The 11,735-nt window shown below is 42.0% G+C and overlaps 1 protein-coding gene across 1 annotated transcript in view; it reads left to right on the plus strand.

The window, feature by feature from the left end:
• EPDR1 (ependymin related 1) overlaps positions 1–9,000 on the plus strand; it is a 36,765-nt gene extending 27,765 nt beyond the window's left edge. The window contains exons 2-3 of the mRNA XM_019958708.2: positions 5,978–6,186; positions 7,285–9,000. Of these exons, the coding sequence (XP_019814267.1) occupies positions 5,978–6,186; positions 7,285–7,481 (406 nt within the window). The 3' untranslated portion in view covers positions 7,482–9,000. The remainder of the gene's footprint in view (positions 1–5,977; positions 6,187–7,284) is intronic.
• Positions 9,001–11,735: the final 2,735 nt, after the last annotated feature.

An 11,735-nucleotide genomic window follows, 5' to 3' on the forward strand; every position in this document is an offset into this window, starting at 1 on the left:
GTATACCTCCAAAATGGCACAAGATTATTCACTGTGGTGTTTGGGGCAATATCATAAGAATGGAAACAAGCCAGTGCTCACCAGTAGGAGACTGACTAAATAATCAATGCTACTTACAACAATAAACTATTGATATGACCATAAAAAAGAATAATGATAACCTCAGTGTATTAATAGAGACTGGAAAAAGCAAGGTGCCAAAAGTGTATGTAGTATTCTACCCCTTTTATAAAGAAGAGAGCAGTAAGAGTACATGCATGTGTTTGCTTATATCTTTGAAAGGAAATAAAGGAAAAAACAGGGAAGCCAATGAAAAGTGCTGTTTATCGGGAGATCAAGGGATGGGGCAGGAGTTGAGATGGGAGACTTCTCTGAATGTGGTTTTTTATATTTTTCTGAGTTCTGAAACATGACAATTTTTACATATTTAAATAATAAAATTAAATCAAAGAGGAAAAGTGTGAAGTCCTTGAATTGACAACAAACAAATGAACCTAATGACATATCAACCTGGAAATGTACCCACTCAGGGAACAGGCTTAATCCAAGTGAATATTTACTGCAGTATTGAGTTGTATTCTAAGCATGAAAAGAATTACAATGATATTTTAAACTTCACTGGGCAGTTTTATTCTTTGATAACACTTTTGAAAGTATTTCAAAGCTATTGTAGGATTAAGCAAATAAATTTGCTATGTTTCTAGATTATTTTAAGAGAAAATATATACAAACATTAAAAAATGATAGAGAAGAATCTATAACATTAAGTTTAGATTGGAAATATCTGTATGAACTCACGATTTTTTTTTAAATGTACAAGGCTCCAACCACTAAAATATTCTCAAAACAAAGACATCCCAATGACAATGAGCACATCTAGGGCCCTGATGTTGGTTTCCAAGTTATTTCCCAGTTAGATTCAGGGATCCTTAGAGAAATGACTGATTGTAGATTTAGTGCAAGAAAAGTCTAAGATGAGTCTGGGACACTTGTGTCACAGAAGGCCATGAGTCACTCAAAGACTAATGGAGTCATGTTATAAGTCACAAATATCAGATAGAAGGAGCTCCTACTGACAAAATTGGGATAATTTGAGCATCAAATGGAATAATGAGTTTAATCATTTGTTGTATGTTAAATAAAAACCCAAGAGTGCAAAGTGATACTAGATTGGTGGATAGATGCTGTTTGCTACACCACTGGTAACATTGTATCAGCCACCAGTGAAATAATTGATTCAGGAAATGGTTTTACCTAAAATGATTGGGTGACAGATATTTTCAGCATCACAAGGTATTACCCACCAATTACTTGGCAGCTGGGGCTTCCCAGGAGGCTCAGTGGTAATGAATCTGCCTACCAATGTAGGAGACACAAGAGACATGGGTTATATCCCTGGGTCGGGAAGATCCCCTGGAGGAGGAAATAGCAACCCACTTCAGTATTCTTGCCTGGAATTCTCCTCTATAGACAGAGGAGCCCGGCAGGCTATAGTCCATGGGGGTCACAAAGAGACAGACACAACTTGGCAACTGAGCACGCAGGCACTTTGGCAGTTGCAAAAAGAAATGCCTTTATGATGGAGACATTTGGAGTAATCACATGACTTGGTGATCAAAGTTGGTAGCATTAATAGTGGAAACATCACCTGTCTTCTGATGTGATGCGACATGAAGTACAGAGTCTTATTTGTAAGAGATACTTGGAAAATAGAGCAAATACGATGAAATGTAAAAATTGTTGAATTCAAAATGGCAGATATAAGGGTGATAATTGTACTCGTTCTTCAATTCCTGCATTTTTAAAATATTTCATAGTAAATTAGGGAAAATGACTTGACATCTGTATTTTTTGGAAATACTTGGAAGAATGTTGCTTTTGTTGTTGTTTAGTTGCTAAGTCGTGTCCAACACTTTTGTGACCCCATGGACTATATAGCCCACCAGACTCCTCTGTCCATGGGATTTCCCTGGCAACAATACTGGAGTGGGTTGCCATTTCCTTCTTCAGGGGATCTTCCCGACCCAGGAATGGAACCTGCATTGGTAGGCAGATTCTTTACCACTGAGACTCCAGGGAAGCCCACTACCAAGGACAAACTGTTGAACTTAAAACACAGGTTAGAAAAAATATATATAATTATTTTTGTAAAATGTGGTTCATACACTAAAAATTAATGTATTTGCATACTTATGTTCATAGCAGCACTATTTACAATGCCAAAAGATGGAAACAACCCAAGTGTTCATCCTCGAATGAATTAATAAAAAATATGTGATCTATACATTCAGTGGAATATTAGGTTTATAAAGGAAGGAAATTCTGACTCATGCTACTCATGAATCTTAAGGACATTGTGTGAAATGAAATAGCCCAGTCACAAAAAGGTATGATTCCACTTACGTGAGGTACTCAGAGTAGTCGAGTTCATAGGGACAGAAAATAGAATGGTGCTTGCCAGGGGCTGAGGAAGGAAGAAAAATGTTGTTGAATGGGTATGGCGTTCCAGTTTTGCCAGGTGAAAGAGTTATGGAGATTGGTTGCACAACAATGTGAAAATACTTACCACCACTGAACTGTACACTTAAAAATGGTTAAGGTGTTAGATTTCGTGTTATGTATATGTTACAATTAAAATTAAAATGGAGAAATCAGAAGATTTCTGACATGTACACAGTTGTTCTTTCTGTAAATTAGAGTTTCAGTTTTTAGGAAAATGGATGTTTCAGGAAACAACAGAAATTGTCCATGCAGCCTGAGAATTTTATCAGAAGCCACAAAAATCCTTTGTCCCACAAGGTGGGAGGCCAAATGGTGCACTGAGCACTCCTCTGCAATCGGGTTGCTGTGGAAAGCTTGGCCTGCCGACCCCTTGGCTGGGCCTGGAGAGCCTGAGATCCCGGCGTCGGGGCCCTCCTGGGAACAGTGCTTTGCTTGGTGTCTGGCCAGTGAGGAGGCTGCGTTTGCAGTCTGTTTTTGACCCAGGGCTGGCCTGCCTGCCTCGTCCTTCACACCCATTCTAGCCCCCCACCTTGCTTGACTGTAACCCAGGGGTGTGGTTTGTGACTCCTGTCCTCACAACTTCCTTCTCTTCAGAGCCAGGCTTTGATCTCACCTCCCAGGATCCAGTTTCTGTTGAAGTCTGTTACCCTTTCAGATCCATGGGTTATTACCCGCACAGCATCCCAGACAGATGATTCATTTCAACCCTGGCTGATCTCTGCATTGTGACCTTCTGGCTTAACTGGGCTCCAGGCCCCTTTATCCTGGTTATGATAGAGAACCCACATCTTGACTGTGAAAATGTTCATATAAACATACAAGCCATGAACGTCTTCTTTTCCAAAACTTTGAATGGGGAAGTACTAGCATTAATATCCATATGGAATTTTGAAAAGATGATTATACGGTTCTATTTTGCTTCCCATTCAATTAATATTTTGTTTTACTTAAGGCACTGTCAACATAATGTCAGTATCAGACTATGCCCTCTTTTTTTTTTTCAAATTAAATATTTTGAAAACTTAGAAAAGTACAGAAAACATCATAACAAACACCTGTGTTCAGACCACCCAGAATTAACAAATGTTAACCTTTTGCAGTGATTGTTTCAAGTCCAGAATTCTCATTTTTAAATTAAATTTTACTTCTGTGTATGGACAGATCTGGCCTCAGGCAAACAGTGAAGTTGGCAGAGTTCCTTTTCTGCTGCCCTCCTCCCTTGCCCCACAGGTGACTGACAGGCGTCCATCCATGCCCTTGGCTCTGCCGTGGTCTGTGTGGTGCCTCTCCCAGAACAGCTGTGCTGGCAGCTGTTCCCGGGGCTCTCAATGGAACAGTGGAATCCTCAACTGTATTAGAAATGAGTCCTGGTTATGAGTCACACAAAAAGTTCCAAGCAGAAAAAGGAAACTTATTAGAACAAAGGAAACATCATAATTCTGCAGGTGGATCTGTAGGCACTGGGCCTGAGAGAGGAAATACATTCAGAAAATGAATAGCTGTTGGAATCCCAGCTTGTTGCTGCTTCTCTGTTCCTTCTTTACTTTTAGTTCACCTATTGCAAATTAGCCTCCCATGACTTCTGAGCTTACATATGACACGACCAGCCACGAGAAGTGACTGACTAGTAGACGTTTGGTATCAATTCCACATGTCTGAATGAGAGACAATCTGGTTGTTTCCCCCACCTCCCCACCCCTCCCCAGGTCAGATGTCCCCCTGTGCTCTCTGAAGCTCTGTGGAGGGTGACCAGCTCACATACATAAACATGGCTGCCAGGCTTCCACTTCTGTGCTCACGTGGATTCTCGGGCTGAGTTTCAGGAAGGAAGCTCCTTTTTCCTGCACCTGGCTGCATATCTTTCAGTTGCATACAACTAGAGTATCAGCCAAAGCTAGGAATGGCTGTAGCCTAAACGCCTTAAACTTGGGGAAGCACAATAAGATGAAGCTGGTGGTGAGGAGAAGGACGATGGAGACAACCACTCCTTGGGGCGTACAGTATAGGTGCTGCCCTCACTGAAAGGGTCATGGAGCAGGATTTGTGTATGAACAGGGAATCCCCTATGATGACTGGACTGTGCTCTAAAGTTGATGCAAATATTTCTGTATTCCTTCCATGAATGTTTAGACTCTGATGTGCCACAGTCCAACTCCAAACTCCTCCAAAGGACTTATAGTTTGATGTGAACCCAGCTTCTATATGAGAGATTTGCTCCAGTTTTGAGCAATAGCACATAAAATGAACACTTCCTTTTCTTCCTCCAGTCACTCCCACTTCTCAAAGTCTGTGCTTGGGTTTTACTCTCATAAGCCATGTCAAACATTTACTGGAATAAGCAGGGTCAATATTTCTAAATACATAAAATGAGGTTATATTCATATTTTTATCCTAGCTCATATGGTACTATTTGACCATATAGAAACTTATCATTTACAAAATTTTTTTGAAGAAAATAAATTTCAACCCCTGACTTGAGATGGAAAACAGGCATCCTCTGGGGGGTTGTGGGGTGGAGTGAGCCGTATGTACCACAGATGAACAATTGACTATTGTTATTTGCTCATGGAAAGCTATTTCTCTGGGCTCTTCTGCCTTCAGATGTTTCACATTTCACTTTTGAAGTCAGGGTTGCAACCTCACTCCACTGGGTCAGCAACAGTGCCCTGAGTTTTAGACTGACAGTTGAATGCATGGAAACGCAGCAAGCTTCATCCAACATCAAGATGGCTTAGTTTTAAGAAAGATACAAGGCTGATGACCACACAGCATGCAAGGTGATGGCGGGCAGTCTGTGAGCTCAAGCACAGCCTGGGATACTTCCGGCTTGCTCTGCACAAAGTGTGTGCACTGGGCGTGAGGGAAGAGGCTGAGAGCATGCAGACAAACTCAATCCAGAGACGCCATTTGATTGGGGTCCCTCAGCTTTTGTCCTTGCCTGTCTCAGCTCATTCCCAGTGCAGCTGCACCTCACCGAAGCCCATTCCTATGATGACAGTTGAGACAGTGGGGCACAGTTGCCTGGTACCTCCTCAACTCTTGTCATCCTGTCTACAGCATATCCCTGGAGTCCCTGACTCATTGCTGTAAGGACTCAACTAAGGCCAAGAGTCAAATCCTCCTGTGTCTCTAAGGCTAAAATGTCACAAACCAGCTGCTAACTCAAGGTCTCACCTCCTTGTGTTTGTCTCCCAAGCAGAGGGTCTGTCATACAATAGGTACTTGATAAGTTAATAGGTAACTGATAGGTAATTGTCTCAGGAATATTCAGTTTTGACCTCTGAGCTTTATTTTCTATTCAAGTTGTTTGGGTGCCTAGTGTTTATAAATAAGTAAATAATTGCCTCACAAGCAAAACTATTTTTTCTCTATTTTAACAGTAATTTGTATCAAAGGCCTTTGACTTTAATGCTGATAAAAGACATGGTGATTGCAACATAAAGTCCTGAATGTTCTCTCTTAATCTATCTTCCAGATTATTTGAATATATTTTGCTCTATAAGGATGGAGTGATGTTTCAGATCGAACAAGCCACCAAGCAGTGCTCCAAGATCACCTTGACAGAGCCCTGGGACCCTCTGGACATTCCTCAGAACTCCACCTTTGAGGACCAATACTCCATAGGGGGGCCCCAGGAGCAGATCACTGTCCAGGAATGGTCGGACAGAAAGTCAGCCAGATCATGTAAGGGTTCAACAAAGTATTCAAGTATTGCATCTCAAGAGGCAGGAAGGGAAACAAACGTTTAAGCTCATTAAGGAAGGTAGTCATTAAGGAAATTTAGAAGCTTAATCAAATTGTTTAACTCCATTGAAGTGCCCATATGTACTCTATTAGCTGTGTAATGCAGGGATCTCAGCATCGCATCTGAAACCCCTCAGCCTTCTAAGACCCCCCTGTAACTTTTTCCACTTTGACTGTTAAGGGATGCCCCCAAGGTCTGTGACATGTTTGTCTAAGGCACAGGTTAGAACTGGGCGCCTCCTTTTCATTCCCCCAAAACACTAACTAAAGTTGTAGTGACCATATCGACCGCCATTATGTGTCTTTTATCCAGAGATGTGAAGCTCTTCTCTGCAATGCTGCCCACATACCTCCCCCAAGAGTGTTTCATAAACACAGGCCTTTATTGCTGTGGAAAACAGTATGATGGCTCCCTCTGAAATTAAACATAGAATTATCATATGACTTAGTAATTCTACTTTTTGGCATATACCCCAAAGAACTGACAGCAAGGACTTAAAGAGATATTTGTACATCCATATTCACAGCAGCACTACTCATAATAGCCAGAGGTAGAAACAACCCAAGTTTCCATCAGCAGACAAATGAGTAGACAAAGGTGGTGTATACATACAGTGGAATATTATTGAAACTTAAAAAGGAAGGACATTCTGATACATGCTACAACATGGATGAACCTTGAGGACATTACGCTAAGTGAAATAAACCAGTCACTAAAGGACAAATACTGTATAATATCACTTATGTGAGGTATGTAGACTAGTCAGACTCAGAGAAACAAAAACTAGAATGGTGGTTGCCAGGGGCTGAGGGAGGGGGGAATGGGGAGTTAGTGTTTAGTGGGCACAGAGTTTGAGCTGGGGGAGATGGAAAATCTCTGAAGATGGATGATGGTGATACTTTCATAACAATGTGACTGCATTTAGTGCCACAGAACTGTACTTAAAAGTGGTTAAAATGCTACATTTTACCACATTAAAACATACTGTATTTTGCCTGTCTTCTACATTAAAGACTCAACTTGCCTTCCTCTTATAGATGAAACTTGGATTGGCATTTATACCGTCAAGGATTGTTATCCTGTCCAAGAAACCGTCACCAAAAATTACAGTGTGATATTGTCCACACGGTTTTTCGATATACAGCTGGGCATTAAAGACCCATCAGTGTTCACCCCGCCAAGCACATGCCAGACAGCCCAACCAGAGAGGATGAGCGAGGAATGCTCCTGGTAAGCCTGCAAACACCGAAGGGACAGCATCGGACATCAGATACCAGTGGCCCCAGCTCTAGTCAGATTTGAGACTTGAGAAATGAGCGTCTTCGTTGGAGATAAATATCATAATTCTTTGATATGTTTTCTTTAATGTATGGTTTTTGACTACTTGGGCTAGGTTTAAAAAAAGGAATGGAATGGAGAATATGTGGTAATATATGAAGAGATGGCAAACACAGGGACCTCAGGTATTTCCAGAGCCTGTCTGGACCCTGCACTTTCCGTGTATGCAGGTGTATAGGTCGTGTGGCAGCACACACAGGATGAGGGAAGGGTCATCAGGGGCGAATGTGTTATTACTGACATTACTGGGACTTGCTGGATTGCTGGCACGTGGTGATAAAAAGAGCAGATTGACTGTGGTCAGTGTTAGTATTAATTTTGAAGCTCTCTATACACACTGGCCCCTTTATTGCCTGTGCCAGGGTAGGGATTGCTTCCACTGCTCCATCCCCCCAGCACCTCCTCCTTTTCCCCCACCCTGTGCTCCCTTGGTCTCTGACACAGTGATCTCTGAAAATCCCTTCTAGCCTTAAGAGCTTTTTGGCATGACCCAATGGATGTAAATACTTGGGGAGGAAATAAAAGGCTATAGTAAAAAGAAATGATTCCTCTAAAGATATATTTTTACATAGGAGGGTTTGGAAAATCTTAATGTCTATTTCTGCGTAAGCATGAGCCATGTATTCTTCCTTTTTTCTATGCAAGAGTATTGATATGTGTGCTGAATCAACTCGTCAAGAGACCAAAAGAGACAGGTAGTATTCTAAAAATAGCACAGTGGGATTCAGGAGACTGTTGTTTCTGAAATCCAGGATGAGAATTCCCTTGTACTGGAGCTCCTTTGATTCACTAGATAGACTATGTTTCCTCTTACATCCCTGGGGCAGCATTTCATACTGCTCATCCTTCCCAGGTCAGCTCATGCATGGCCTTCAGAGGCTGCTCCCAAGCCTGGACTGGGTGCAACTTGTAGCTTGAACATGTTATTCTGATAATGCTTACTAGGCTGTGTCAAAATTTCCTGCTTCCTGGACACTCTGACTCACTAGCCTGACTATGAGTGCCATGAGTATGGTTACCATGTTCTGTTTACTTTTATATGCCCAGCACTAAGTGCCTGGCACATGGTCAGTGCCCTAAAGTTTGTAGAATGGAGAATGCTAGCCTCTCTGGTCCTTATTTCCTCATTTGCTAAATGGGATTGGGTTTGCTGATCTCTAGGGAGACATCTAGTAATAAAATTTATCATTTTGGCAAAACTAATACAATATTGTAAAGTTTAAAAATAAAATAAAATAAAAAAAAGATAGAAAAAAAAAATTATCATTCTAGATTCTTTCTAATATTGTGTTTTATCTGGCCATCTATCTATCCATCATCTATTGCCAGGAGAAATGTGTGACACCTATGTTATGCTGAAAACAATCTGTACTCACAGTTTATCTATACTGTATCAATAAACTAATGTAATTGTACTTCTCCGTGTTCTTTGATATATTTGTTTTTGTAATAAATATGTATTCAGTTCAGTTCAGTCACTTAGTCATGTCCGACTCTTTGCGATCCCATGGACTGCAGCACACCAGGCTTCCCTGCCCATCACCAACTCCCAGAGTTTACTCAAACTCATGTCCATTGAGCCGGTGATGCCATCCAACCATCTCATCCTTTGTCGTCCCCTTCTCCTCCACCTTCAATCTTTCCCAGAATTAGGGTCTTTTTAAATGAGTCAGTTCTTTGCATCAAGTGGCCAAAGTATTGGAGTTTCAGCTTCAGTATCAGTCCTTCCAATGAATATTCAGGATTGATTTCCTTTAGGATGGACTGGTTGGATCTCCTTGCAGTCCAAGGGACTCTCAAGGGTCTTCTCCAACACCACAGTTCAAAATATGTATTATCTTATAATAAATATGGCTATCAGTTCAGTTCAGTTCAGTCACTCAGTCGTGTCTGACTCTTTGTGACCCCATGGACTGCAGCACACCAGGCTTCCCGGTCCATCACCAACTCTTGGAGCTTACTCAAATTCATGTCCATTGAGTCAGTCATGCTATCCAACCATCTCATCCTATGTCCCCTTCTCCTCCCACCTTCAATGTTTCCCAGCATCAGGATCTTTTCAAATGAGTCAGTTCTTTGCATCAGGTAGCCAAAGTATTGGAGTTTCAGCTTCAGCATCAGTCCTTCCAATGAATATTAAGGACTGATTTCCTTTAGGATTGACTGGTTGGATCTCCTTGCAGTCCAAGGGACTCTCAAGAGTCTTCTCCAACACCACAGTTCAAAAGCATCAATTCTTCAGTGCTCATGGCTATAAGGCATGAGCCTTATACGGCTTATATATGGCTATAAGGCAGTCAAAACACTCCTCTAATGAATAAAGTGCTTCCTAAGATCTACACCAAATTCATTATCTTTTCTCAAAAGCCTGCTTTTCCTCTTTAAAGTCCCAGTTTCCTGGGTCGGAAGCCTCAGAGTCATTCTTGACCCATATTTTCTCCTTTAATCCTCATAAGCACTCAGTGTCCTGAGTTTCAACAAAATAGTTCTTAAAGGTACAGCCTCTTGTCCATCCCCAGTCACATGCACATCCCAGCTCTTAGCATTGCTGATCTTTGCAAGATCTTTATACCCTCTGTCCTTTCCCTTGTTCTAGAAACCATCCTCTCTTCATTCATTCATTCATAAGCCAATCCTGAATCCCTGCTATCTCCATTGCCTATGCTGATTCCTAGAGTCACAGAGAAGAATGCGCCGTGACCAAGGCCAGTCTCTGGACTGCACAGATGGGGGAGACTTTCACAGCTGCCTTCGAGGTGGTCCAGATTGATAAAGCCTTAGTGACAGTGTTTGACCTGCTTCTTTTCTCTCCACCCACAGGATAGATAACCCTGCACCATTTCCCTTAGCTCTGCAAATTGCATTCACCCACCTCAATCTATACCACCACTCGAACGAGAAAGGAAAGGAACTCCTCTTATTTTATTCAGAACATGTGAAGTTGGCACCCTTCATTTTTCAGTTTGTCCACTTTGGGAGTTAAGCCATTTCCCAGTTAAGCTAAATCTTCCTTGCAGAAGGATTCTGTGTCCAGTGGGACCTCAGTACACACCTGATGGTGCCCTGCTTATGTGGTTCTCCACTGCCTCCAGGAAAAGTGGAGGCTCCATAGTCTGGTGTCCAAGGCCCTTTTGATCAGGCCCTGATTCCCTCTCCAGCCTCAGCTCTTGGCACTGGTCTCTTTTCAAATGGCCATAAGAGCCTGGGAAATGAAACTTGGGTTACTTCTGGGTGCAGAGGGTTTTATCAGTCACCAGTCTTGTATAAAATTCTCCAGTGGCCAAAACAGTAAAAAAAATAAGAGGACTCTCGAATAGGGAAGGGACTGGTTCCTATTAACAGAGAGGAGCATCCGGTGCCTCACTTAATCTGCAGACAGTACTGACATGGACCAGGCCCAGGGTTGGGTTTCACTTTGTGGACCCTCTGCCTTGTGTCTATGACCCTTTATATTATATCACAGCAACTTCTTTCCACCCCTCCCAAGGCAAACTGCCAGGATCCATGCAAGCTCAGGGGTCTTCTCTACCCTTGGCCTTCAACTCTCAAGGCCCTGCTTGGGGACAAAGCCATTCCTCCCTCTCCCACTGGCTTGTGTGGAATCAAAGGGGCCTGGCCTTTCTGCCCCCAAGTGCTCTGATTATCAGGGTGACTTTGTTGCCAGAGGCTTTGCAAATTGAGATAATGCTGCATTTCCTAAGACTGGGACCCAGTATTCAAAATATAAAATTATTTAAATATTTTAAAAGGGCAGAAAGTTTAGATCTCTGAGGAGATTTCCGGTGACACACTGAGTTTCCCATTAAGCTAAATTCCACACCCATTAAGCTAAATTCCACACCATGTGAAAACTCAACACTCACTCCTTGCTGGATTTTCTTTACTAACTCCACCCTCTCAATGTTCCCTCAGTTATTTTAAATCGCTTTGCTGGTATAGACACCTGTGTCACATGATTGTATCTTTCAGTTTTTTGAAGTATGTAGATTGTGTTTTTGTCCATCTACTGAAGGCACCTTAGATGCAAGAAGGGCATCCTTGCCTTTCTTATTGATGAAAAATGACTTCAGTTGGAGATTATGAGCCTCCCCAGCCAAAGTCTTGTGAGTAATTTGTGAGATTTAAAGGCCTTGTGAGTGGAAAGCTCTAA

Source organism: Bos indicus, chromosome 4 (assembly GCF_029378745.1).
Source record: "Bos indicus isolate NIAB-ARS_2022 breed Sahiwal x Tharparkar chromosome 4, NIAB-ARS_B.indTharparkar_mat_pri_1.0, whole genome shotgun sequence".
NCBI lineage: Eukaryota > Metazoa > Chordata > Mammalia > Artiodactyla > Bovidae > Bos > Bos indicus.